General features: G+C 48.8%; 1 protein-coding gene across 6 annotated transcripts in view; it reads right to left on the bottom strand.

Moving 5' to 3' along the window:
• LOC147216064 (sodium bicarbonate cotransporter 3-like) overlaps positions 1 to 21977 on the bottom strand; it is a 30555-nt gene extending 8578 nt beyond the window's left edge. For 2 of the 6 annotated variants that reach the window (XM_086178066.1, XM_086178065.1), the window contains exons 1-12: positions 21834 to 21977; positions 9616 to 9697; positions 8106 to 8255; positions 7556 to 7694; positions 6926 to 7086; positions 6651 to 6839; positions 5248 to 5628; positions 2920 to 3035; positions 1038 to 1195; positions 835 to 922; positions 604 to 750; positions 418 to 524 (exon numbers count right to left, since the gene is read on the bottom strand). In XM_086178066.1, coding sequence (XP_086034192.1) covers positions 418 to 524; positions 604 to 750; positions 835 to 922; positions 1038 to 1195; positions 2920 to 3035; positions 5248 to 5628; positions 6651 to 6839; positions 6926 to 7086; positions 7556 to 7694; positions 8106 to 8255; positions 9616 to 9697; positions 21834 to 21875 — 1760 coding nt within the window. In that variant the 5' untranslated portion in view covers positions 21876 to 21977. The remainder of the gene's footprint in view (positions 1 to 417; positions 525 to 603; positions 751 to 834; positions 923 to 1037; positions 1196 to 2919; positions 3036 to 5247; positions 5629 to 6650; positions 6840 to 6925; positions 7087 to 7555; positions 7695 to 8105; positions 8256 to 9615; positions 9698 to 21833) is intronic. The other 4 variants (XM_086178070.1, XM_086178067.1, XM_086178068.1 and 1 more) reach the window with 3 other exon arrangements.
• Positions 21978 to 27967: the final 5990 nt, after the last annotated feature.

The following is a 27967-nucleotide window of genomic DNA, read 5'->3' as shown; positions in this document are numbered from 1 at the left end:
ATTTAACTTTCAGCGTTTGTTGACGTACAACCATCAACCTGTGATTCAAATTCTCGGGCACATTTGAAAGCGGCTCGACAGTCGAGTCTGTCTCTGTCAGCTTTTTTGTTTTTTTTTGCCATTATCTACACACACACACACACATATTCCCAAGACTCTTCCCAGTGAAATTAGCCTTTTATAGTCGTGTTGAGAAGAAGAATGGATTTGTAAATACTACCGCGTCCGGAATGTGTACGTCTGAAGTTTCAAATAAACACCGGCCGTCTTGTTTGGGCCTGGTTTCAAGCCTTAAAGATCGCCTGCAGAGTCCTTGCGGAAGGCACGGAGGAGGCCCTCGCCGTCGTACACGATTAACTTTAAAAGTAAAAACAGTCGCTGAGTTAACAGCTTTTTGGAAATTGTAAATCCCCTCACCTCCCGGTTCTCTGCAGCTCCGGTCCGATGTGATGGTCCTCTAACTTATCCAGCTCTCCGGCCGGCGACGCCGAGCCGTTGGGCTCCGACGGCCTCTTCCTCTTCATCTGCGGGCGACGGCACACGTCCGCGGGTGACGAAAGACGAACTCGAAACCGCAACGGGGAGCGAAAGCCGCCGGCTAACCTGAGACGGGACGTTCTTCGGGGGTTCGATGCGGATGGTGGGGTCCCACTCCCCGGGAGGCAGGACGGTCACTTGATCCAGGAACTCGTCGATCCCCGACAGGAGGTCCGTCCGGTCTTTGGCCTTGTACGCCACATCGTGGAAAATCTGCAACGCGTACACGGAGTTATTTGTTGCGCTCTTAAGTCGTACCCCGACGTCGTCGGTTAAAACCCCACGTCTTTCGGTCACCTCATCCGTCATCAGAGTGGCCATGGACCTGCCGATCTCATGGTACTGAGGGCCTTTTCCACGCGGACCTAAAAGCAGGAAAAGAAACCTTTGGACGAGACACACAAAAACCAGGCATGAATGACGGTAATCAGAGTATTTCCGGGATGAGTTTCAGTCCGCGACACCCCGGGGGCTCTTAGATGCTTCTGTTCCCCTCATACCTCGTGGGAACTGGCACTTCGGTGAGGCCGGTGATGAGGACGGCGGGAGACAAGCGGACAAAAGCGATAATGGGCTTCTCCAGGAAGTCCACCTCCCCGACCAGCACGTTGGAGGCCTCGGCGCCCGGGGGGATCTTCTTCATGAAATTCATGTCCACCTGAAACAATGGAGGCGATTCGGGAGGGGAGGGGGAGTCAGGAGACATACAAGTCAGGGGGTACAACTGAAGACTCCACGGATACTGGAAAGAGAAGGCGACGATACATCTTGATTGACATCTTCGCGACTTCTCTCCAAACAGCTCTGCCAAACTCACTTCATAAACTTGGCGGTTTAAAAATTGCCTCTTCCTGTTTTTTTGTTGTTTTTTTTAATCCCGCGCCAGCGCCTGTTTGCAAAAGTTGCCAGTTCTTTGCTGGCGCCACATGCGGGCATAAAGTTTCTTGAGGTTGTCAAGAGTCTCGAGTGTCAGATATTCGGCTGAAAACCAGGAGCTCCATCTCCAGCACGATCCAGAGTCAGAAGTAAAAAAACAAAGCCTCTAATTTAAAGCATTTACTGTTGCAAAACTGGCTGTTTTTAGAACGACCGGCCCGTCTCGTTTTCTTAACTTTTAGACAGAAATCCCTCCGTGGCAGTCGGAGTTCGACCAACCGAATACTGACTTGCCATTCCAAGCAGTGGGTGAAGTCCATTTTTGACTTCCAGGGGGTAAAAAACAGTCAACAACAGCCTGGACCGCTTCGGGGGGGGGAGGGCGGTAACATTGTGAGCTCCGGAGGGCCGCAAACATCCGTTGCATATTGGCGGTTCCCTTCCTGTCTTTTTGATGACCTACTTCTAACGGCTGAATTCTGCGGGGAAAAAAAAAAAAAAAATTGCAATGGAAGTGCACTCGCCTGACGTCTTTGTCAGCGCACGTCTCTGCACCGAGGACCTGGGTCGGCTCTTTAAAACCTACCAAGTGTTTTTGAAAACCCTTTTCTGAGACGCGGCAGCAAATTAAGTCTGTGCCGGAGAGACTTGGGTGGTAATTACACAAAAAAAATACACAAAAGGTTAACGTGGCTTCATTTCTTGAGGTTGTTTTTTTTTTTGTACGAGGCTTCTTCTGTTTTGACGAAACGTGGCGGATATTTTTAAAGCTCCAAAAACCGACGGGAGGCTTTGAGACGCTGCAGAGAGAGAGTGGGATTCACCACGAGCTGACATGCAGATGGAGATGGAAGGTCAGGTTAAGGGCTATAATGCACCGAAGTAGGTCTTTGCGGAGCTTTCATTAATAATGAATGGAAAGAAAAAAGAAAAACCTTGCAGCTTTATGAACAACTACATAGTACTGAGCAAAGACCGTCCAGCGCTTCCACGCGTTTCTGACCATGAAAATAATGCGAGATGGGTGATGCTGTGCACCATGGCAACACCTTTTCTTTTCTTTTGCGGGGAGGACCGTGCCTACACCCCCCTCTTCTACACACTGTGACTCAGAAACACGGCACCTTGGTTTTGGCAGCCGTAATGGATGCTTTTTTTTTTTTTAAGGATGGTTACTGATGGCGGCCTGCCATTTTATCTAACGGAGGAGGAGGAGGAGGAGGAAGAAAAATAAATAAAAATGGTCAGATGGATGGATGGATGGAGGCCATGCAAGGCAGGAAGTGTCCAAAATTAACAAAGTTGCAGAACTGCCATTTACTTAGCGCTACTAACATTAAGACTCTTAATGTCCGTTACGGAGAGGCCGACGAGTGTGTGACGGAGGCAATCTTCTCAACAATGTCCTGAGGAGTCCAGACGCTGGGGGGGGAAACCACGGGTGAAATCATGGGGCCTTCCACCACCACGGGACTGATTCTGTGCTCAGCACTATGGTTGGGTTACCTTGCTGAAGTCGACACTGCTGCCTTCTCTACTGACCCCTGCTTTGGAAGGCCTCCTCTCCACCGTTTTGCTACCGTCCAGGTTGTTGGGAACGGAATTTGCAAGCGCCTGGGGTCCTGGCGGAGGCAGGGGGAGAGACAGAGGAGCAATAAATACCAAGTGGGTCCTCGGGGGGAGGAAAATACGTGTCAAGGACAGTCGGGGGAGGGGAGGGGGGGTCATATCATGCTAACTGCGATGCCCCAATATTGGACTTTTTGCGCATTGAGCTTTACGGCGAATCCGGTGGCGAGTGTGTGGGGCTGCAGATGTTCTCTCGCCGAAAGAACATTATTCGGCTGCACGGGGAGGAGGAGGAGGAGGAGGAGGTTCCCCCGGTGTGTTTGCATAACAAATAGTATCAAAATCAAACTAAAATCTCAATGCTACCCAAACAAGTTGTCAGGTGAAAACTAGGATTTTTGTTTTTTCCGGATCTGCTTAAGGAGGCATGTCAGCATTTTCAGCCCAGACAATTAAGAAAGTGACATTAATGCAATGAATTATAATAATAATGATGATACACACACAGGATATTACAAGACCTTAGATATCAATTCTTTGTTTTGTTGTAATAATCTTTGTTTCCGCCCCTATCGAGTGTTCCTGCAATGTTAGCGTCCACGTTTGGGTTGTACTTAAGTCACACTGACAAACAGAGAGCTTTGGCCCACAGCAAATGTAAAACGGCTTAAAAAATGTGTTTGTATGTTTTAAACCTATCTTGTTATTGATCGATACAACTTGGGAATGATCACGCAATGTAATGATGGGGTTGTAAAGCTGGAGAGCCGCTCGGTTCATCCGTTCCCACCGGCTCGGAACCGGGCGGCAGAGGGAAACCACGTGTGACGCCCCCGCAACAGATCCGTCTGCAGATTGTACCCAAATGCCATCGCAAAGACGGCGGACGCCACCGTCATTTCCCAGCCGTGCGCGTCCGTTCCTTCCCCGCGCGGCGCAACCGCTCATTTATCTCTCTGAAACCAACTTTGCACGACTCGTCATAAAAACCCACTCGGGTCGCCGGAGGTCACCGTCACTTTTTTTTTTTTTTTTTACGATTAAGCCGCAAAAAGCCACTAGGAATAACCCTCGGTGATGTCGACGTACGTGCCTCTCGGGGAAAGACTACACGTTCTCCGAGAAGAGGGAGGGGTAGGATTTCACAAGCTGGACGGCTATAATAAGACCACCCTTTCACACAGCCCTTCACATTCACCTCCAACCAAGTGAGCACCAGTTCTAATAAGCAGCGCTTTGATACCGAGCCATTTTTCTGAGAGGCACACACACACACACACAGGGCCGAGCACGCCCATTCCAAGAATAAACTCACGGGGCTCGGGAGAATGAAAAAATCTTTCAAAGTGCCAATATGATAGTACATGCTGAACCCAAACACCAGGCCTCTCTGGTCTCAGGCTTATATTTAGTGGCGCTGCTGACACGCGTCGCCTGAACCGGGTAAAACAACGTTTTAGCCGCTGAGGAGGACAGCGACGGGGGGTAAAGAGCAACGGTGGAATCCCAGAATGGCAGGTTACCTGTGGGTTAAACATGTTACGGCCGTTACCGGATCATAATTTAACACGTCACAACAGGAAGGGATGTCCCGAGTCGATTATTATCAGCCTTTACGTTCATAAGGGTCAAGGTTGACTCAACAGCGGAGCAGCGTGAAAAACCAAAAACGTGACCAGCACGATGATATGAAACCTGAAAGGAAAAAAAAAAAAGAACAGAAAAGAAAGTGTCTTTCAGCTGCTCGGCTGACAATGTCATATTGGCGTGGTCTCCGATCGTACTTAGTTAGATCGACGAAGCGCCTGACGACCGGGACATCCCCTGAACACGTCACAGTTTGACATCACGCGGTGCACGGCAGAACACACACCGGACGGACCGACACCACAACCGGGGAGATGTGCGCCGATGCGGTCGAGCAAGGCAAAGCTGCTGAGGGAGAACGGGTGAAAAGGTGCGTCGGGGAGACAGAAATGGACGGGGACTTTTTTAAAAACACATGCTGAGGGGGGAAACGCAGGAAACGGGGGAAAAAAAAAAAACGGAAGGAACGGGGACAATGTGCAGAATGGGAGGAGGAGGCGGTCGAAAGAGGAGGTGCACGACGGAGGAGGAGGGGTGCCGCGGCGAGTTAGCCTCGCCGTGGTTTACTGATGAGTTGGCCGCACGGTTGGAAGTTAACGGGAAGCAGGACTTTCATGCTGGTGCTAGTGTTCTCTGTTCAAGCCGTGACTCACACTGGCAGGCTACACAGATATTTGCCTTCTAAGGGCAGCGGCTCGAGTCCCTGGGACGCCGAGGACGCTCGCCGGCCGAGCTGGGCGGATGCGACTTCCTCCTCCGCGGGGTTTGCCGCGTCCTCGTCCTCGGGCGGCGACACCACGACCTCCGGGATGCCTCGCGGGCCGAGGCCCACCCCGTGGGTTTGCGGGGGGCTCGGGGAAGAGCGCCTGAATGTCGCGGGGGTGTTTTGCGGGGTGGCGAGGGGCGAGGGGCCCGGGGAGGATCCGGTGTTGGAAGAGGTGGGGAGGAGGTGGTTGAGCAGGATGGAAACTCTGGACTCCCGTCTCTGTGACAGGTTGGAGACGGAGGATGGCGATCCTGGCTTGTGGAGAGAGAGACGTGAAGAGGATAGCCCCTCTCCTATTCAGAGGAGACATTGGCAAAAAAAAAAAAAAAAAAAAAAAGGGGGAAAGAAGAGAGAGAGAAGGGGGGGGGGGGGGAGACAAAAAGTCAGAGGAAAGGGGAATGAGCAGAAAGGAAATACACATGAAGTCGGAGTACGTCGCAGGGATGGACAGCCGGAAAAGAGCGAGCAGCAAGAAAGGGGTAGAAATGTAACGGGAGACGGTCATGCTCGCGGGAACCTCGGCAGAAAAGCATGGTTCCGTGCAGAGGACGCTTTCGGAAAATGATTCGGTGCAGCAGGCGGGGGTGCGAGTCTGCCGGATTCGAGGCCGGGCGAACCGATGAAGCTTGAGCTCAGGTCGCATGCAGGGCACGGCCGGCTGCCACGCTGTCCGTGCACGACCGGACCGCGTGTGCTCGACCACAAAGAAGAGGAGGAAAAAAAAAATTCCCTGACCGGTTCGGTGCCGTGCATCCATCTTTCACAAACATCCACGGGGCTTCGCGGCTTTATTTTCTGACCCTCCAAGTTCCCGTCGTGGTCACTTTTACAAAAAAAAATGAAAAATGCGAGACCGCCGGGCGGAGAGGGTGACCGTTCGTTCCTCCGAAAAAAAAAACACATTTTTCAGTCTCGGAGGACTTCCGGACGGAATGAAGCCGGACTTAAAAACAAACAAAACCATCTGAAAACTCCGAGATAAAACACACGAGACGGGTGTGCGAGACGGCGCCCATGCGTGTCAAGGGTGGGGGAAAAAAAAGGGTTAGAATAAAGGGATAAAACCATTCTTTCAGTATCAACCTTATGGTTTCAAACCCCAAGCCACACTGGTTAGCATCGTCGTGGCACCCAGATTTCTCTTTCACAATGGGGGTTGCTTTACTACAAATACTTCTCTAGATTCTACTCGCTTTCAACCCCTCCATCTTTTATGCCAACACTGACAGAGTGCAACATTGTGTGTTTGGAAAGAGTTCCCCCAGCGGTGGAATACGGAGGAAAAAGAAACGTTGAGTGCGTGACAGGATCTCACCATTTCTCTCAAGCAAGAGCGGGTCAGAATGTTTCTTGCCTATGTCAGCAATGGAGCGCACCAGAGGGATGCGATTGCTGAGCTTCCGCTCGTTCTGGTGGTGGTGTTTCTTCAGCATGGCCTCGCGCACCTTCTCGCGCAGGTCCTCGCCCAGCTGGCCCGACGCCACCATGCTGTCGATCACCATGTCTGGGAGCCAAACGCAGACGGGGGAAGGTTTGACGGCCCGTTTTATCCGGATCGGGCTTTTCGTAGAGACAAATGTCGCGGTTTACCGGCAATTTCCTCGATGCTGTTGGCCCTCATGTCCAACATGACGGTGCCGTTGAGTATGCAGCTGCGGAGCTCGAACAAGCTGTGCAGCGACAGCGTGGCCACGTACGGCTTACTCCACCTCTCCCCGCCGTCCTCCACGTCCTCCTCGAACTTCAGCCATCTGCAGAGATGCAAGCGACAGATTCCTCTTAGGTCATTTAATTCACATGACGGTTTTAAAAGCGGCTCTACAGCGCGAGGTCGGCTCGCAGAGCGACGACGCTCAAAGCACGTGACGGAGCCGAGCGGCCGATTCATACGTAGAGACGGCGGCTCAAGGCGATATCCTATGGCCGTCGGTTCCACCTTTTGTGTCTTTTTGACTCCGGCGCGCCTTAATCTGGGAGAAATGTAAACCGACTGTCGCCGTAAAACAAACACGCATCCGCGCAAAGCTGACATCATGGAAACCAACAGACATTTTTGAGGTCGGCGTCTGCTGATCTGTGCGCGATACGGCCCGATCGCAGCCCCCGCTTGTTCCGTCCGGGAAAAAGCCGTGAAGGACAGTGCCGCCCGCTGTCGTGATTCAAACGGTCGCCATCCCACGCGGGTATTTTATCTGGTAAACAACGGGGGGCTTTTCTGACCTGGCGGTTTCCCTCCACTCGGTCGCGCTGCCATCTCTGAAGGAGAGCTCGTCCAACTCGGTGAAGAGGTCGTGGGGGACGTGCTCCAGGTCGTCGTCCTCCGTGCCCAGGATGAACTGGACCCGCTGGGATGGTGTGTCTGCGCAGGAGGCGGGTAGGTATTTATTTCACGATACTGTGTGTGTGTGTGTGTGGTAATGTGACGACTGTGAATCAAAGTTCCAATTCAGAAACTCTTTTCAGGTTAGAGGTCGACGTGCAGGACGCCAGACGTCACCTGACGGCTTTCTATTTCAACGTCCCGCTAGTGTCTGCTTCACATGGGACCAACACCATTGTTAAAAACACCAGAATGCAAGCCACGTGTTATTTTATTTCCCATTTTCAAGTGATCCAAGATGCTGAATACAGTCTCTTGAGGTTTGACACATTCTGCCAAGCGACGCTGTTCACCGATATAGAAGCGTGTCAAACGTTTTGAGGTCTGAGCGAAACGCTCACGTCGTGTGTTGTCGTCACAATGCAGGTCATTTTTGTGCGTCCCACCAACCATAAGCGGGGGATTCCCGTCCGTCTTTTTCCCCCTCTTCCGAGTCCCGCTCCTTCTTCTTCCTGTGGTGTCTGTGGCCTCGGTGTCGATGCTTCCTCTTGCTTTCCCTTCCGAGAGGAACGTGCACGCCCACGTACACGGCTCTGTGGCCTGCGGGGGGGGTGGGAGACAACATTCAGACGCACTTCTGCGCATCTTCTGGCACGCAAAGGGAAATTCAAAACTGGTATTTTTAGTCACGATCGATACACGGGTCGGTTATGGGTGGCCCGTCCCTCGGGTTCAAACGCTGGTAATAACCCAGCGATTGCGTCATCGGCGACGGCTCCATAATCTTTATTTTTGCCGGAAGGAAGCAAACAGCACTTTGCCTGATCAAAGCAAAGACTCAGCACTTCGGAGCACTTCGCTTGCTTTCTTGATCAATCTTTGTGCGACCAAGACTGATCTTCTCCACGCCTACAGCTTCAACACTGATTCCCAAAACCCACGGTGTCAAATTTGGATTGGGAGGAGCAGGCAGGGTGGAGGGGGTTCACAAACCTCATCTGAGATGATCTATACAATACTCTGTGTTGAATATCCATTTATTATATTTTCTATGATTGTGGAACAAGTCTCCTCCTGCACGTTGCACGGGTCTTCTTCCGGTTGCCAGCAAAACACTTCATAATTCACACTTTGCCAATGAATAGAAGTTATTTTCAATAAAAATACAATTTTAGCCTTAACCTAAACCCACAGCGACACTTTAGACAGAAAACAAAACACTTTGCTCCGTTCCTTTCAGGTGCTTCAGCCGAACCAGACTATTTCCCCTTCATTATTTTTCCCTTCCTAATTTCTGCAACCACACAAGTGTTGCGCGCTGAGATGCAAATGCCCTATTTTTTTCCGCCTTTTTTCCTTCCCCCCCCCACACTCACAGATGAGTCATTCCGGTTTTCGCTTTTCAGATGGAACCGGGGGGGGGGGGGGGGGGAACGGCGCCCGAGATGCAGCGCTTAAAAGCATCACGCACATCAGCTGAGCAGATTGAGAGAAAACACCCAGGGAGGGGAAATGAAGAGGCTTATCTGGGGCAAAATAAAACATAAATAAATTTAAAAAAAAAAATGCAGCTGGCCCCTCATTGACGCAGACTGAAGATGATATCAAATGAGATACTGGAAGACGTGGCTGCCTTGAAATTACGATTAAATGTAGCGGAAGGACGGAGGGGCGAAGAGGGAAACATGGCAGTAATATAGTTTGCGCTGCCGGTTCTTCACAACCGGCACGACTTCTTGCGCCGCAGAACTGATGCCTAATTTGATCGACCCCTCCATCCGATCTTATCGGCCTACTCGCCGGTCACGTGACCCGCCATGCGGTTCGCATCAATGCCGCCGTCTGTGCGCCTACGGTTTTAACAATCGTCTTCTTCAATTACACAAAATAATTGCTCGGGCGACTTCAAAATAGCACGACACGGGACTCCTGCGATTGTGGGTTTCCTTTTTTAACTTACTTTCCAACTCATCCTTTTCATAGTTTGTGTGTGTTGCAAAGCTGGTCTTCCCATGGTCCACTATTGCCTCCTCATCCAGACCCTAAGGAATGCAGGGTGGAGGAGGGGGGCGGGTGCAGACAGACAAGGGGGAAAAAAAAAAAAAAAAAGAGCATGTAAGAAATAACAGATTACAACCAGACAGATAGATCTCTATAAATAGCTTTAAAAAGCTAAATGCGGGTCATCTTGCAGAGGGAGGCCAGTGGAGAGAGCAGTAAAAAAAAAACAAACGGGGTAATAAAATAACAATTTAGTAGCGGGATACACTTAATCGCCGTGGAGGTAAGTTTCGCCACCGAATCCACGTCGTCATTAGGGCCGGAATGATGAATCAATTTGTTCTTATTATCGGCCTAAACCGGGTTTAAGCGGGCTACAATCCTGGATATGGGTGTGTCAAAATGAAATCAGCTCAGCAAGGGGCGGTCGGACCTCTTTTTTTTATTTACTTCTTTTATTTTTAGACTCAGAGAATTCAAGGAACCCAGTCTGTTTTCCACTTTCACTAGGATTGTAATCACTATAAAAAGAATCCTGCCACGTACTCCTCTTTCTCACGCATATGTAAATACTTCTGATCGTCCACCCAGACACATACACACACACACACACGGGTCAATCCAAACCTGGCTTGGTCCGAACTTGCCTCCCAAACTTGTTATTAATGGTTCCTTGACTCTCGCCCTTTGGTGTCGGGGACATGTGACGCAGCCGCAGAGCAGCTGGATCCAGTTACGACCGCATGTGTGGCCAAAACAGAACCACGTGTGCCGTCGGTCAGGAGTCGGTGAGATTACAACCCCGGGATAAAGCCGGACGACACCTGAACTGACCGGGAACAAAATCCCCCGAGTTGCGCCCGATCGCTACTGCTATTCAGACGCTACCTGGGAAAATCAATACACGGCAGGCCGGCTTGGCTCGGCGGCCGGTGTGTATTTCCACAACGCGTGATCTATCGGGACCGGCGGGGGAAAAGCCTATTCCAGGCCTGTAGGGTGTAAAAATAACACAGGGCGACAAGTGAGCTATCGCCGGCCGGCTAACTGCCGGACTGGAATAATTGGGTTAAATTAACAATTCATCGGGAAAGGGAAAGCCGTTGTGTTAGAGAAAAAGGTTTTATTTGCTTTCCTTCATTTTGTTTCATTTCTATTTAAACGACAGTTCGGCACCTCCTTGGGGGAATCGAAACATGCGAGATTGTACCAATGCAGGTGATAATGACAACACACAACACGGAGGGTAGATTAGGGTCGAATCAATAGATTTGCAACTCCGGATTTCAAATGCCCATGATTTGAAATGTTTTACAGCAATGTTCGCTTGCCAATTTTGTTTGGTTTTTTTTTTTCATTTTTTGGACATAAGGTGTCCTCAATAGCCTAATTCAGACAGAAAAGTGTTCTCATAGCGTGATTTAATATCCCTGCTGCAAAGCCCATCATGAAGCAGGTAAAGAAAACAAAAACGGTTTCCATGTGACTTTCGGTATTCGAGAACAAGCAGCAGCCTCAATCGAAATGACAAACATCGATTCCTTTTCTGAGACGGGACGACGAAGGCAGAAATGGATCTGGCAAAGAGGAGCGGCCCGCGGGCTGTGGCTAACATTCGCACTTAGCGCGGCAGCTTAGCGCGCCATCCGAGATACGGCTCCACGGATGTATGAAATGACCACGTAGCCGCGTGTCTGGCGAAATACGGCGGGTGATTGACAGATGTTTGGTGCAGGGGGGTCGCCAGAGGCTGAAAAATGAACTTCTGTTGTGTTTTCGGGTGAAAACAAAAAAAAAAAAGAAGGGGAAGCTTGAAAAAAGAACTACCAATCATCTCGTCGGTAGATTTTCTAATATCTGATCTTCTTCCTTATAGCGTTGTTCAGGCAGTGAGAGCTGGAAAACAAAGATAATATAATTGAACTTGCTATTCTGTTCATGTCAATTAATTTCCATTCAACCATTCAAATAAGTAAAACACTCCCCCAACCTTCAGCATCTGTTCAAAAACCCACCAACTTCCTGTTTAGCCCTCGGCTAACGTGAACAGGGACCGAGTGATTCACCTCGCTGCTTCTTTGAAAAACAAATTCAGTGCAAAGATACCAAAATAATTATTCAGGCGTCATGACACTTGGTGAACCGTATCCTGGCCCCCTCGCAATGCGTGCGTCAAGAGGGAAAGTCTTCCGGGCCCCCATGCATAAATGCAATTCCTTCGGTTTGGACGCAACTAAAGTTTCCCTCTTGGTCTTCCTGTATCCAGTTCTCCTTGTTCATCAACAAAATCGGCATCATTAACTCGGTCCACAAAATTTTAGCAACTAATCATTATAAACACATTAAATTCAGACGTTCTAAAATGTGCTCCCTTGGGGATCAATAAAGTGATTCTGCTATTTCCTGTCTCACAAACCAAAACGGAACAAATGCGAAAGCCAGAGGATGTTTTTTTCATTACCTATCATGGAAGCGACACTGCCAAGAAAGAAGAGGAACGTAAAAGTTGCTTTGCGGCGCACGGAAGAGACACACGAGGCATCATGACGTCAAGGTCAACCCCCCCCCCACCCCACACACACACACACACACACTCAGGTATTTTGTCGTGATGGAAAGTATACAGACAATGTCGATCTCTCGCCTTTCATCGATGGCGCACCGCTGTGAGCGTGACTCAAATGGCATTCCGACTTCCACACATACATTATCATAATCAGTCTCCACTTAGACCTTGCGTTCAATGAATAGTACCATCTGTGGCTGTGTGTGAGCATGTGTGTGTGTGTGTGTGTGTGTATTTGTAGCCCCGCAACAGCCAGCGTCTCTCACTTGCAATAGGATTTGCATGATAATGAGCAGTACTAGCTCTCTTGACAGCGTCTCGATGAAGAGCAGGAAGAATTCGGCATTCATCCGGCCCCCCATCCCCCAACACACACACACACACACACACACACACATTGACGCACACATATGCACAAAACAGAGGTAGGGTTGGTCTCATACGGATAGTCGCTTTTAAGAAATGACGGATTCCGCGCTGGAACAATCAAATGCCTTTTCTATATACGATCCATAACTCTGTTTATTGCTCTACAGTACGTGTGCGGATTCAATACCCTTTTCCCGGAGTTGTGTGATCCAACATTCAGGTCACACAACGCCGACGTGAAAGCATTCAAACGTCGCCATCCATCTTATTTTAAGCTTCTTAAAATTCCACCGCCGAAAAAACCTGGCGGTTTCACTGCACGACACCTGTTTGCACACCGGGCTCCACGATGACGAATTTCCAAACCCCCGTCGCTGTTGTTGTTGTTGTTGTTGTGCCGTTTTAATTAAACGCACACACACTTTCAGGTCTGTTGTACCCTTCACTCCGAGACGTTGCGGATACAATTTAAGAACACATGATGCAGCCTGTCACATAACGTTGTCCAAAATAAACACCTTGTGTGTGTGTGTGTGTGTGTGTGTGTGTGTGTGTATTCCTGGAGCAGGGACCAGTCATTATTATGCCTTCAAAGCCCAGCTGTGGCTGTGACGGAAGGGCAGCCGGGGAGGCGGGGAGGCGGGGGTCGGCGGTGGGCATGGCAGGAAGAGGAAGTGAGAAAGTCATCCGTGTTGGGTCATCAACAGGGGGCTGATGATTGACGTCTGATGAATAACCAATCCGGGAGAAAAACAGTTTCTCCTGGATCTCGGTTTTTGTCTGTGGAACCAAAGCGGCCTTTTGCCTCCAGGAGTGACTGTGGTTTATATTTCTTCTGTACCGTATGAGGGCTGATTTTCCAATGGAAATGGACGCAGCATGGGTGAAACCAAGAAGGTCGGTCTGGACAATATTCCCATACCTTCTGCTGTCAACTTTGAACACAAAGACCCAACTCATACTTCTATGCCTACTAACAGCTGTTTATATTACATTACTTTACATTTGGCAGATGCTTTTATCCAAAGCGACTTACAATAGAGGACATAAGGACTGCAAATAACACTTGCAAATACAAGATGCACAGGAAATATACAGAACAGTAAGCTTGGGTTAGTGAGTTTTGTTTTTTTTTGACAAAGACGTACACAAACGTACACACACACACACGCACACTGCATAGCCTAACTTGGTACCTAACCTGATCTGGGGCAGCTCAAGCATCAGCGCAGTTTATATATGAAGTCTACAACTCTGCCACCCAAGAATAGCCCATTAGGATTTATTTGCTGAGGTTCAAAGCAGCCGTACGTGGACGGCATCTGACTCGAATGGTCAACATCCAGGTAGGAAGGAACCGGTGTTGTTTTACGACAAGTGTAGAGTTCCCATTCCCGCCGCTAGGCTAAACTACATGATTAGCTTCTCAAAATGTTTAGAAAAGACAAGCAGCGGCATCAAAATGACTCCACTTCCTTTTTTTTCCTCCAGAATGAAGAGCACATTATCTCAGTGTGACTCACAGTGTTGGTAGCAGCTCGACAATTGATATTACACTTTCAGTTTTTTTATTAAAATCTTTCCAGCCGCTGCTGAGGACTGCTATCGGGAGGGAAGAAGCCTGTCTGAGTCGTGGGCATATTTTGTCTTTTTCACCCAGCCTGAGGACAGGCAGGCTGACGAACATAACCTGACACGTAACCCCAGATATGAGATTGTCATTATTTCTTTTTCCGGATGGCATTTTTCTAACAACACGACAAGAAATAACTTTGGTCATTTTGGTCACTATATTCATGCTTGAATAAATTTTCATTTCTGTGAGTGTCATCTTTTTTCCCCTGGTTTGGGAAACACTATACGACTAAATAAGCAAATGACTTTAAAATGACTTTACCGGGCCAGTAAATAATAAACCGCACAGCCGATCCTGACCCTCACTATTATCCCTCCCCGTATCGGAACAGATCATCTTAGGATCAATACTAATTAAAATTTTGAACAAAAAACCATGACATTCTCCAACTTCTGACCGTTTAGCGTAAAGCACAAAAGTAAATGAAATACAATATTAATCGAGGGCCACGGGTTCTTACGCTAATTGCTAACCAGGGTTCAGGATGGCCCAGTTTCCTGCTGCAGTTGAGGGTATAATATAAATAATATGAATGTATATATAGACTTTATATCAATGTATTGCCCCCGTGTTGCTCCGCAGGTGCTGTGACAACCTCACTCCGCTCTGTCTGACCAAAGTTGTGATTCCCGGCTACGGTCAGCCAGGTTCAGAAAGCTCCTCGGGCGCCTGTCCATTCAGCGTGCACGGCCTGTCAAGATCAATCTAGCAGAGAATGAAAATATTCTGTGCCGTGAACCAAAAACAACACATTTCGTGAGGAATTCCATGGGGTGGAGTCTTTAAATATTTCTGGTAAACCCACCCCTTTTATATTCTTGCATTTCTATTGTGCAACATGATCATGGGTCTTTGTCCTTGAGCGCTTTGTTTGCAGCTACCGATCACACCCGCTGCTATTCTAGTTGTGTTAGCTGGCTATTGTGGTCACCGCTAGCCTCCTCTAGTTTGGCCGGAAGGGACACTCGCGGTGTTCGGAATCAGTCTTCTGTATTTCTGCGCGTGTTATTAATAGCATGAAGAATGACGGCGGCTTCGGGGTCGGTAGCCGCTGCTGGCCTGGTGAGCTCAGGTGTCCCGCTGCAAGCCCGATTCTCAATTGGTGATGGTGTTGGGTGTTCATTTGTGCTAAACTCATAACAAGACAGCTGTCTGGAGCGCTACATTGACGGCATTATGTCTCGACATAGCGTTGCAATGTGATATTCCGACTTGGGATGACTGTTAATACCGTCATTTAGAAACTCTTAGATCCCAATTTATGAGCATAAAGATTCTTGGGTTGAGGTAACATCTTAGTCTGCGACAGAGACTCCAGTATTCTCATCTATTTCGTCCTGCAGACACAAAAAAAAATGGAGCTCTCGTTCGCATGTAACTTGCAGCAAATAAGATTCAATCAATCCTGTTGACTGAGCAGCGTTGCTGTGAATATCAATACACTAAAAACACGCCCCGAAACACACACGCGCCGATGCACAAAGTGTTTGCATTATTCAAATGAAAGAAAACACATCCGGCGCTTATACGCACAAATGTGATTCGGGAAATCCTTCACTTTTTCGATAACATCTTTTCGTGTTTTACAAGCGTGAGCCGACAGAAGCAACAAGGACCGCTCACTTGTCCGGCGTGAAGACATCCGGCAGATTTACGTCCTCGTCAACAGCTGGGAGATGGAAACGGCAACATCTGTGTCTCTCAAGTCTTTCTGTGTGTGTGTGTGCGCGCAAGATTCTCATAAACACACCTCTGCTTGAATCCTCCGCTGGAGGCATCTCGACCGCTTATTACATCTAGTTGGACTGAATGAAATCACATCCCGTCGTTTCATTTCATTCCAGTCAATGACTATCACTGCCTGCAGAAAACATGCACCTTGTTTGGCTCCGGCTACCCTGGCAGACCAATTCCTCACCCACCTCAGCCTGACACCGTTCCCTCCTTTTCCCCTTGTCCCGCTCCCGCAAGCAGCCATAACTGTCTCTGCCGGCTTCTTTCCCCCTTTTTTCCTCTTCCTCCTTGAGGCAACAGCAGATTAGAAAGCAAATACGACCGTTTCACGGAGCACGTTTGGGGGGGGGGGGAAGGCGACACCTTATTACCCGTTTTTTCCCCTTCTCAATCGGGGCCAGTGTGAGGACTACCTGCCCCATTTGTTAGCACGGACCAAAGAACACAAGAGGACAAAAAAAGAATGATCCACACCGCATCCCGGATGCTGCTTAAGTAGCAACGTGACACTCAAGACGCGCGCGAACGCCGTCAAGACCAGACGTACCGTCAGCACATGTTCCCCTTCACCCTGCTTGGCCATGTAGATCCGAAGCGAAGGCGGCAAGGACGCTAGCGGGCTCCTTCTTTTCGGTCACCCCCGTGCAGAATGCGTGTGCACGAGCTAAGCGCTAACGGAGACGCTGTCGCACTTGGCTGTTCTCTCGTCCTCCACTCATCTCTTTATACAGAGAGGAAAAGAGAGAGAGAGGGAGCGCCGGAGCAGGCTGCTTCGGAGCACAGTGCCCTTCTCTACCCCGTTGTCAGCCCGCTCTTTGCTCGCCAGCCAATCCCACCATGCCACCATGAATATTTTATTCGCCCGGCCAAGAGCTTCAAAAACACACACATGAACGCCACTTCATGGAAGAGCGACACACTTGGAGGACGGACAAACGCTCACGATCCGAGGCGCCGGGGTCCAAAATCAAAATCCAGGAGCAGTCACTACTCTTATAAACAGGTTGATTTGTTTCCTAACTACATGCATTTTTTTTAAAGGAATTAAAAACACCCTAACGTGGAACAGATCACAGCTGAATGCGTTTGATGGAGTTAAATGCAAGAAATGATAAGCAAATGGCTGCAGTATGTGAAAGCGGTGCCAAGATCAGGATTAAGCGGGATTACTGCGTTTCGACACAGTGTGACACCGAAGTCTAGACAGTGTGTTTGTCAACGCCGTTAAATGGACACACGTCTTTCAATCAAACCGGCGCTGTTTTGAGACAATATCTTGTAATGTGGAGTACACACCACCAGATGTCAGGCTACATTCCCTGCCATCTGTGCACAGGTAGCTGAGCAGTCAAAGATGGCGACAAACAGCGGGGGGGGGGGGGGGGGCGACGCCAGAGGACTCTGACCTCGACCGGGAGAATCTTGGGTTTGCCCCCGACGACAAACATGAGTCACTCAATCGGGAGGAAGCTGTCCGTGCTTTTTGGATCACCTCTTAATGGAGCTCTCCATTTCCGATGCGCTCAAAAAGCGTCCACTTCGGTGATATATCAAACCTCCGTGCGCGGCTCAAAGTGCGTCAGTCATTAACCGCCACTAAAGGGTGTTCAGAGAAGCACAAGAAGGACGTATCGGGCGGAGATAACTGAAAAAGCAGACAAACAGAAGCTGCAGCCAGACTGCAGGAAGCAGACTCTCGCACAAAGGGGGTTTTCCTGTCGATTCCGGTACTTGACAATTTTTTGAGACTCGCTGTGCGAGTCAGACACGCAGCACTGAAGGCTACGTGCAGGACAGGATTCACCGGCCGACGCTCGGCCGACAGCCTCAGACTGCGAAGGATTCTCTAGTTGTTCTGCTTTTCTTTGGTGTTTTAAGCTATTCAGTAGCATCATTTCAGGATGGATGTGTTTTAAGCGTGTCATGTGGAAGTCATGGCTCTTCCGTCACGGCAACTCCACTGGATTATTAACATTACAGCTGCATTTATGCATCTTTACAGTACAGGCTGGTGATGCTTGGTGGACCTCCACGTATGAGACGTCACATTTTTCTTAACATAAATTGAAATAATGTCCAGATTAGCACCTTCATTTCTAATCCAGTCAAGACGGATGATGTATTCATATTTTTTCTTTCCAAACCCATTCTGTGCGAGGGGTAAGGATCACCGAGCTAGTGACGGAAAAAGTTGCCCCTCCGCGTTCTTCTGTAAAATTGACATTTTTCCGCCTGGTTACAGCGTGTTCCTCAGCTGATATTAATAACAAAGGGGGGAAAACATGTTTGGAGCGTGGAAAATGGGACGGAGGGGGAAGTTAAGGCCAACAACTCTTCTCTTCCAGGCAGCGACGACAAACGGCGACCGAAACGTTCGCGTTTTTCAGCTTCCGTTCGAGTCCCACTTTATTTAGCTGGATTCTGGTTGTAAGCAGGCAGCTGACTGCTCGCCCTGCCCGCCGCCAGGAGCGTAATAATAGTGGGCTTCACACGTGGCAGTAATTCAAAACGGACTCACCACTTGTATCACAGAGCTCCACACATTTGCATGGCTCTCAGGGGAACCGCTGCTGCTGATGTTCTCCTGGTCGCCTAATTCGGAGCCGGGGGAACACGTGCTGCCGCTGCTTTTGGAGGAGCTTGTACTTTGTTCCAAGTCCCCCCGTGTCTTCCTCTTCTTCTTCATCATCACCGAGGTTCTGCAGGAGTCGGCTCCCTCTTTGTCGCGGCATGTTTTTTTGTCTTCCTCTTGCTCAGACATGCCCCCGAAAATCGTAGCTTTCTGTTATGCGAGGTTTTACGGCGCTCGGCATCCGGGGAGTCGCCGCGGGTTCCCTGGTCTCACTCGATTTTCCTTCTCCTCACCGATCTTTGCGTCCACGCCATTTTGACCGGTGGTCAGCCGTGTTCCCGGCCGCCCTCCATCGTCTTTGGCAGCAGACTCGTAGATTTCTTGAAAATATGCTCAACTTCATTACATCACATGACAGGTCTCTCCTTGTGACACCTTTCACACTTGGCGTGCGTTTTCCCCTTAGTGACATCAAATCTTCCCCCTTAATAGAGCAGTTGCCCCCGGCAACATCGAGCGTGACGTCACAGCACGCCTTCCCGCTGACGAACGAGCGGAAGTTGAATCGAAGCGGAGTCGTCGGTCCATTGATTTTGAAAGGAAAGTCTTTTGCGTGATAAGCAATACTAATAAAATATGATGTGTTTGAGCTAAAAAGATGCCGTTGCCTTGGGAATTGAAATGTCATTTTTCAGGTTGTTCCTGCGGTATCATTGCAGTTTAGGTGGTGAAGAAGCACCCGCGGCATATTTGGTGATAACGCAGCCTGGATATCTTGCGGTGTTCGAAAATTAAATGTCTGAAGCATTTCAAAGGTTGTTTCAAAGCTACTACCGAGTTTAACAAACAAAAAAACACTAAATGTTCATAGCTGTCTGGCCAAACAGTGTTGTCTGTTTACTTCTTTTCACAGATAAACAATCAGTGAACCAAAAATATTTCTAAGGCGGTACAATCCTTCCCTGTCCGGGGAAGGAGCGGTCGGCTCGAAAGCAACTCCTTGTCTCCTCGGCTGCGAGGAATCAAGTTTCTTTAGAGGCCGGATCACAGCGACACGTGGACACAGATCAGCCACGAGATTAAGTCCACCACCACTGGCAAGTGAAATGCGTAACACTCATTTATGGGAAGGATATAATAAGTAGCACGGGAACATTATGTCCTCGTCGCTGATGTGTTTGAAACCATAGAAATGGGTAAACATAAGGATGTGAGTGACTTTGACAAGGGGTCAAAAGGTGACAGCCAGCCGACAGATCATGGCGACTCTAAAGAGTTAACCCGTCAGCTCTGGTCTGTACTAAAGAAAAAAAAAACAAGTTGTTCAAGGGAGGATCACAGAGGGCCGTTATAGCAACAGAAGGGACCCGCTGTAGCTTGGATTGCTAAAAACATATATATGCCAGCTCTGATAGAGGTGTCAGACCCTCAGTACAGTTTCTTAAATACGATGCTGCGTAGATGAAGCATCAGAAATGGCCGTATGAATCACGTTTTCTTTCACACCTGCTGGATGGTGGAGCGACCGTGCATCGCTTACCTGGGAAGACATGGCACCGTGGTGTGTTTTAGGAGGCAGCCAAGCAGCGAGATACTTTGGCAATTGTTCTGTGGGGAAACCTAAGCTTCTGCCGGGCACCTATATGAACACGGCAGCCCAAATACACACCCCGCAGAGAAGTCGTGTTCCCTGACGGCAGAAGACTGCAAGGCCGGTTCGAGAACGGGTCGAGGAACACGACAATGAGCTGGCAGACACCGAATGTCGGTTCAGAATCGACGCGTCTGATCCACGGAGCCCCTTCCTTGCTTATTATAGGACGTAAAAGTCTCCGTGGCGAACGCCTTGGTGCCAGGTATCGCTGCACACCCTCAGCGGGTGGATTGAAGTGCCACGACCAGGAAGCCATAATGGTACGGCAGCTTAAATTACATTCCACGCCATAATATTTCTTCAAACGTTTTAGTATGTTTTTTTTTAACATAATTGCTTCTGCGAGAGGGATTTGTTTCCCCCCAAGTGTGTATGTGATGTCTCATCAACAAAGGTGCACCAACATTGCAAAACAAAGCACCACAGTGCGAGTAATGACAGTCTACTATGTTATTTACTGTCTACAAGTACCCGGGTCCATATTGACAATAAATAAGAAATACTGGCATCCTCTACAAGAAGGGACAGAGCTACCGCTATTGTCTGAGGCTTCTGAGGTCCTTGTACATCTGCGGGACTATGCTTAAAATGTTCTTAGTTCGTAGTAGCCGGTGCTACCTTCAGCGCTATCAGCAGGCTGAGGTTGGCGGATCGGCGAGAGGGAAGCCGGACCCTCTGACGGCGCTGCCTCGAAGAAGAAGGCTTCATAAAGTGAAAGCCATCTTGGACTGTGTGGTCGACCCGCTCCACGACGTGCCGGTCGAACACAGCCGTTCTTTCAGCGCCAGACTGGTTGCACCATGAAGCGCCACAGGAAATCAAACTTGGATAACGTCAAACTGTCTGAGTCAGTTGGCTTACTCAGGACTCACTATGTGCAATAACGTCTTCTGTGCAATAACCCATATGCAAATATAGCGGAATAACCCGGAACTATACATTCACCTGTATCTACACTCGTACATACTTTAGGATTTGAACCTTATAACTTCTTATCTTGTACCCTTTTAATTCCCCCTTGGACATCAATAAAGTAATTGTGATTCTTATGTTATGAAAGTATTCAAACATATGGTCTGGACACAAAACTAGCCATCCATGCTATCACTCCTCCAGCACGTCTGCATCTCCATCCACAGGTGAACCTGTTGACTGTTCGCTGACTTGGGTGGGTGAGGGGGCTACAAAACACAACAAAACAAAACACCATTCTAGTGTCATAATTTTTTTGTCTTTAACTGCCCGGGGGAGGTTAGGAAACATGTTTCCGGAGGGGGGAAAAAAAGCCAAACAACGATGAACTTGCCCGAGCCGGCTACTTTCCCTAGCTAGCAAACACTTCACCCCCTGCCTGAAACCTACCAAGTTCAACCGAGCGGCTAACACGACTCACAGGGAAAGCCCATTTCCGCTCAAAATCAACCGGTTTCAGACGCTTTAGCGGACGTCACAAGAGAATAAAAGTTTTAAAAAACATTTTCCTTGTATCCGCGCCGCGTGGCTAACAATAGCAAGGAGGAGGCGGAGGAGGAGGAGGAGGAGGGGGAAGCCCAGCTCGGTCGGATCCGCAGCATCACTCCGAATTGGCGGACACGGACAAAGAGCCCGACTCGTCTAACGGTTCGACGTTTCCTACGGGTACTTACTGTCCTGACGAGGGGCCGCATGTGTCCCGAAGGCTCGTCCATTAAGGTTCGGCGGTGTGGCGGCGGTCGCTCGGTTGAAAAGTTTGTTTTTTATTTGTTTTGAGCCGGTCGGCGGGCAGAGAGGAGCCGGCTCAGGGCGACACTCCGCCGATCTGAAGACCGGCAGTGAGTCCCCTATCGACTCCTTAAAAAAAATGACTGACGGGGATCTGTAGCCAATGAGCTTTCGGGAGCTATCATTATAGGCCAATCAAATCGCGGAACGGAATTAAGGGGCGGGGCTTTTTTGTTTCCGTCTGAAAGCACAAAGCGGGCTTTTTGTGTTGCGAGGCGAGTTCTGCAAAACTGCGGAGTTCAAGGCGGACTTCAAGCGGTACAGAAAAAAAACACACAATATCGCGTTTTTAATTTCAATCTAGTCCAAATCAACTCGTGGGAAATTACCCTGAGATATTTAGAATTTTTTTTACCAACCCTAAACACTCCCACAAGCATACACATGCATGTAGGTGATATTACTCATCTTTAAAAATGCTATTATTAAAAGTTCTGAACGACCAAACCTGCAATTGCCAGACATCTGAAATGTATTTCAGGATTCAAAAAGGCAGGGCATATATATATATATATATATATATATATATGCCCTGCCTATATATATATATATATATATATGCATGATAATTCTCCAGTTTCCTACAAGAGAGGTAAGGAAGAAGAAGGTCCAAAATAAGTCAGCACCTCATACATCTCGCATGCACTCACGTCATTGTGTCATAAATGAAAATAATCATATTGATTCTTTAAAAAAAAAAAAACTCCATTATATTATCGAGAATAAAATACACCTGTATATCTTCAAACATCAATGTAATGTCTTTGTATTTGTGTTTATTCATATAGTGTTATTTTGGTGGCCTCGAAACGATCCGTGAGATAAGAAATATGTGTGTGCAAACTTAAAATAATCTCCTGTTTCCACCCATCCGTTTGTTTTGCGGCTGCTTTCGCCTGCACACACGTCTCAGCTGTGCGAATATCCCTCGACAGCAGATGGCAGCGTTGCACCAAACAAACATCTCAACCCGAGGCCGCTGCACGCAGTCAAGAATACTTGTCTGATTTTGAACGTCCAACTTTGGATTTCAACCCGTTTTTTTTTTTATTCTGCATGACGATTAAGTTGCTGTAACATGAGAAATAAAGTAACCGGTGTGGGCGTCTTTTGTCGGGACTGTTTTGTGCACAGACGCGCCGCCGATCGGCCTCTTTCACCCCTGTCATCGCAAAATTACCTGATCATGTCATGACTCACCGCGGGAGTTATTGATAGCACGTAATACTGCCGGAGCAGAATTAAGACTGGCACAAACAGCACCAGCTCATGGTGTCTTCCTTTAAATAGAAGCAATTCCTCACCCACCCATCAACCCCTGGCATAATCACGCGACAGCTGAGAAATGGAGCTGCGAGGTGGGAGATCAAACTATCACCTCTTAATTGTACCCCGAGTCTTAAAGATGCCGAGAGCCCATTAGCGCACGAAGAAGTGTGTGCCGCGCACCGCTCCCGAAACATGCATCCTGCATAATGCAGCTGGGAGATGAGTCAGAAGTTAGACAAGTGGAAGAAGCACCGCGGTGGCATCCACCTGTGCTGGGACTCACATGGTACAAGAGACGTGCACAGCGAGGTGAGGCGGCGGCGAGAGGAGAGAAATGGATTTTTTTTTTTTATGAATCTTTTCAGAGCTTGAGGGGAGGAAGGGAAGTTCAAACTCACAGAAGTTCTTTTTGTGCACAAACAAAAACATATTTCCCTTTTTCGTGTTTAAGATTCAAAGCGTTTATTGTCACGTGTACAGTGAAAATCCTACTTTGATAAAAAAAAGAGCGGAAGCATTATCATAAATATGATTATAGATAGGAATATCGGCTAATATCGATATTGGCTGGTGGAGCAAACTTCTGGAAGCAACAAGACTAGCATCATCCATCTCAACCTTCAAGAAACGGGTAAAAACTTTTCTCTTTCAGGACTATTTACTGCGCTGATGCCCCAGATCAGGTTAGGCACCAAGTTAGGCTATGCAGTGTGTGCTTGTGTGTGTGTGTGTGTGTGTACGTTTGTGTACGTCTTTGTCAAAAAAAAACAAAAAAACTCACTAACCAAAGCTTACTGTTCTGTATATTTCCTGTGCATCTTGTATTTGCAAGTGTTATTTGCAGTCCTTATGTCCTCTATTGTAAGTCGCTTTGGATAAAAGCATCTGCTAAATGTAATGTAATGTAATGTAATGTAATGTAAAAAGGAATATGAACATTGCAATAGAACAGTGGCGGTGCAATAAGACGTGCAAGGACGAGTGCAGTTGCAATAGCGCTAGATTTAAGAAACGGACGCCGAATCGGAGTGTGCACGTTAAGCGTGCATCCGGGAGCAGGCTGCAGATTTGAGCGGTAATCACACCGGGCACGAGGCGGCAAATGAGTATCGACTATCGTGTTTTTTTGTCTCATAAAAACCAAAGTCCCTCTTTCCCACAAGGTTTAGTGGATGTTGTTTTGCCTCCCGGCGGCGTGGCCTTCTGAGGTTGCCAAGAGGGGAGAGGAGAGAAAGCGAAATTCCCAAATCTGTCGGAGCGCCCCATCAAAGTGCCAATGCATTGATTTTGACCACGGATCTGTTCCACCCGGCTGCCCCGGCATGTCCTACGCCGAACATCACTCTCAGCGCTCGGATCTTGTGGGAACGGCGGCGTCCGGGAATCCGGTTCAACTCCTCCGAGGGTCTGGTTACCGGCGCGGCGTACCCGAATCGACGCACAGCTAGTTATAGTTTGGGGGAGGCGTAGTTTGCGGGGCGGCGGCCAGAAGGGGGGAAGGTGGGAAGCGGATTTTGAAAGGGGGGCGGGCGGTCCTGCCTGTTGAGATGTGTCCCACTGCCCTCCAGAGGAAACACGAGGGTTTGAAATCAATGTGCTGTTAAGTGCAGCTTAGCCGCGGGATACTCTTTCCGACGTTATCCATGCACCAGCGGGTCCGGGCGCCGGCTGAGCGCCGCGCACGCCGTCTTGAGGCGCCGTCAACCGGAGGCCCTTCTGCGCCTCTGGTTCCTCTCACCTCCCTGCTCTCTGCCAACACTCAACGCCCCTCTTCAAACATTTGTGGCCCCGCTAACTTGAGACTCATCTCACACCACGGTCTCACTCCTGCAGACCTGTGAGCATTATACTGCGGCGTGTCTCCCCTCCGCAACGCTGACAAACCCACTTCCAGCCGAGGCGGTGAGGCTAAGTACACTAAGTACACGCTGTATTGTGTACGTAAACACCTCAGGTGATCTGAATGGAGGGACTGGAGCGCCTGTCAAAGCGCATGACCTCAACCTGATAGTCCTGAGAGTGTATATGCTCACCGCCAGCTTCGGGGGAATCACGCACCGGCATCGAATGTTACGTTAGGTTTTATAATTTCGCTCGAAAAACCCCCCGCGGCTGTCAGGACGAGCGAGAAACCGTCAGCACGGGTCGGCGAAGTGCGGTCAGTAGAGGCAGAAGAGGCCGGGCCTCACCTGACATCACGGAAAGAAGAAAATGTAAAATGAAAAAGTAAATGAAATGGTTATATTTATGGACTATAAAGTTATTTTCCACTTAACTTCATCATTTTTAGTTTTTTTTTTAAATCGCTAAAAAAAATTCACATTTACTGTTCAAATATGAAGAAGAGACGTGCGGTGACGCGTCAACCAGCTGAGCCCACTATGGATTGCGCAATGATTATGCTAACTGTGCTAGCATGCTATGCACTGAGACCGTATTGCTGTCTCTGTGGATGCACTGTTAAAAAAAAAAACACTTTTAATATATGAACTAAATTTCCATAGTTTAGCTGATGCGTCTAATGTTTTTTGTCAATAACTGTGTTTCTCGTAATCATCAAACGAGTGGGAAGAGACACTAAGTGAGGCACGCGGTGACGGTGCCTCATGTTAGGGGGCGCCGCTGATCCTTCTTACGCCTCGGCTACAGAATAACACAATTAGCAATAGCAAGCTACAGTAAATATTAGCAAGTCAAGTGCGGCCATCCTGTTATTTTTTCCCAATCTCATGGGGCTGTATAGCTCACAAACGGTGAGGGATGAATGTAGATCTCCTTCTCCACTTTTTGACCCGAAAGGACCTCATTCAAACTGTTCCTGGGGCGACAAAGTTGCTCCAGCCGGTGGTCAACGTGGTCACGGTTCCGGCTACGACGGCATCGGCGGACCGGCCATTCTCGGCACCGAAAAGACTCCAACATACATTCGGAACGGGACCGATCAAGGACGACTGTCTTCACTAGCAGTGATTTCCATTGAGACAGAGACTTTTAAAACTGAAGAAAGATAAGGAAGATTTCTACAAGCAAGTTATCGACGCTTTTCTTCAAAAGGAGCGGCGCACGAACTTCATTTATAAGCAAAGGTAAGAGAAAATAACGTTTTTTTAAAATGTGCTTCTTTTCTATGCTACAATTTGTATATGTAAAGAAAGCTGATACGATATTTTAAACAAAACACGTCAACTGCTGCCAATAAAATGGTGAATAAGCCACTCTGCAGGGTTCATTTGTTTGTAAATCTGACTGTGATAAAACTCAGCGCACGGGAACATCCTTACCTGCTACTTCCTCCGGGAAGTTTCAGACAATGACGACTGGAGCTTCACGAGATATGATTATATTACATAGCAACACCCCATGATGATGTTCATCCATGATGAACCAATTTTTGCCCCACGAAGGATTAATAAAGGATTAAAAAATAAATAAACGAGGGTTGTGTCAACCATGTGAGAAACACTGCGAAGGATGAGAGTTGACACCGACGCCCGAAACGGCCGCCGCACGAGGCCACCCATCCGTAAGACGTTGGTCGGGTTCGGCCGTAATTCTTAGTGGCTTGCTAGTCGTTTAAAAGAGGTGACATTTATCAGCGCGTCAAAAGGGCGGCGTGAAGACGAAACATAATCACCGCCGCTGCAGTCGTGCCCCGTCTCCGGGTTTACTTCTAAAAAGGGTGTCTAAAATTGTTGACCCAAACACAAGGCCGCCCCCCGGCTGCATTTAGCCAGCGAGAGCTGTAATCGTGTGTGACTGAAGGTGAGGAAAAGGCCCGGGGCCTTCGTCTGCGTTTGGATGTCAGCGCCGCTCGGCTGCAAACGTCTCCGAAGCTTCCTTGGCCTTTCTTGCGCGCGGACTCGGCGGACGGCCCCGGGGAAGGGCAAAACCCACGCCGCAGACACGCGACTCTTCCAAAACAGGAAACGTAGAAGTTCGTCCACTGCGATGCTACTCACCGAACGACAATTTTGCGTCGGTCGCAGCGGATGGCGGTCATACGGCGTATCCCCTACAAGCCGACACGGCCCGGATTTGCGGAAACATGCCGTCGAGGTGTCTATCGATCGCTGTGCTTCTTGCATGACTGGTTGAGAAAGGCGCGGCCTATCGACCGATTTGACGAGGTTGTTTTCCTCCCAAATGCGTCGATGAGATTGTTCGTATCCGACGTGCTAGCGGGACGTTTCCTGAGCGGGGGTTGTTTGCTTTGCGCTGAAGCCGCGTGTTGAGCGGCGTTTAAAGGGTCGCATTGGGATCGTCTCGGTAAAGTAAAGGGCCGCGACCCTTTTCGTGTTTGTATTGTATAAACTGGCTACCCGAAGACTACCGAGTCAACGAGGGGGGGCTAATGACAGAGAAGAAAGTGCGAGCCTAATTGATTTTCTTTGTCGCTCCGTCCTGGCGGTAATTGCGCGATTCTCCAGTTGCAGTGTGCGCGGCTACAGAAGTTGCGGAGGTCGAGGCGACGCGGGGAAAAACATCAGATGCTCGGAAAAACACAATTTGCTGACGTGTTCGAGTGCAAACAGTTTTATCCTCCAGGCTGAACCCCCCCCCCGCGACCCTCGAGAGCCTTTTTCTTGCAGCTTTCCTGAGAGGCCGGGGCAATCAGGCACTCTACCTTGTTAGGAGGTGTTAATTGGAGTTAGTCAGACTCCTCACTTTGTCAAGCGGTCTGACAACAGAATTAATTAGAATTTGAGTATGTAAATCAATTCAAATCCGGCATCGTTAAGGATGGCGGTGG

Source organism: Fistularia commersonii, chromosome 30 (genome assembly GCF_037954325.1).
Source record: "Fistularia commersonii isolate RoL2024-O1a breed Wild chromosome 30, RoL_Fcom_v1.0, whole genome shotgun sequence".
In the NCBI taxonomy this organism is placed as follows: domain Eukaryota; kingdom Metazoa; phylum Chordata; class Actinopteri; order Syngnathiformes; family Fistulariidae; genus Fistularia; species Fistularia commersonii.
Note: the sequence above shows the minus strand (reverse complement) of the source record. Positions and strands in the feature narration are given on the sequence as shown.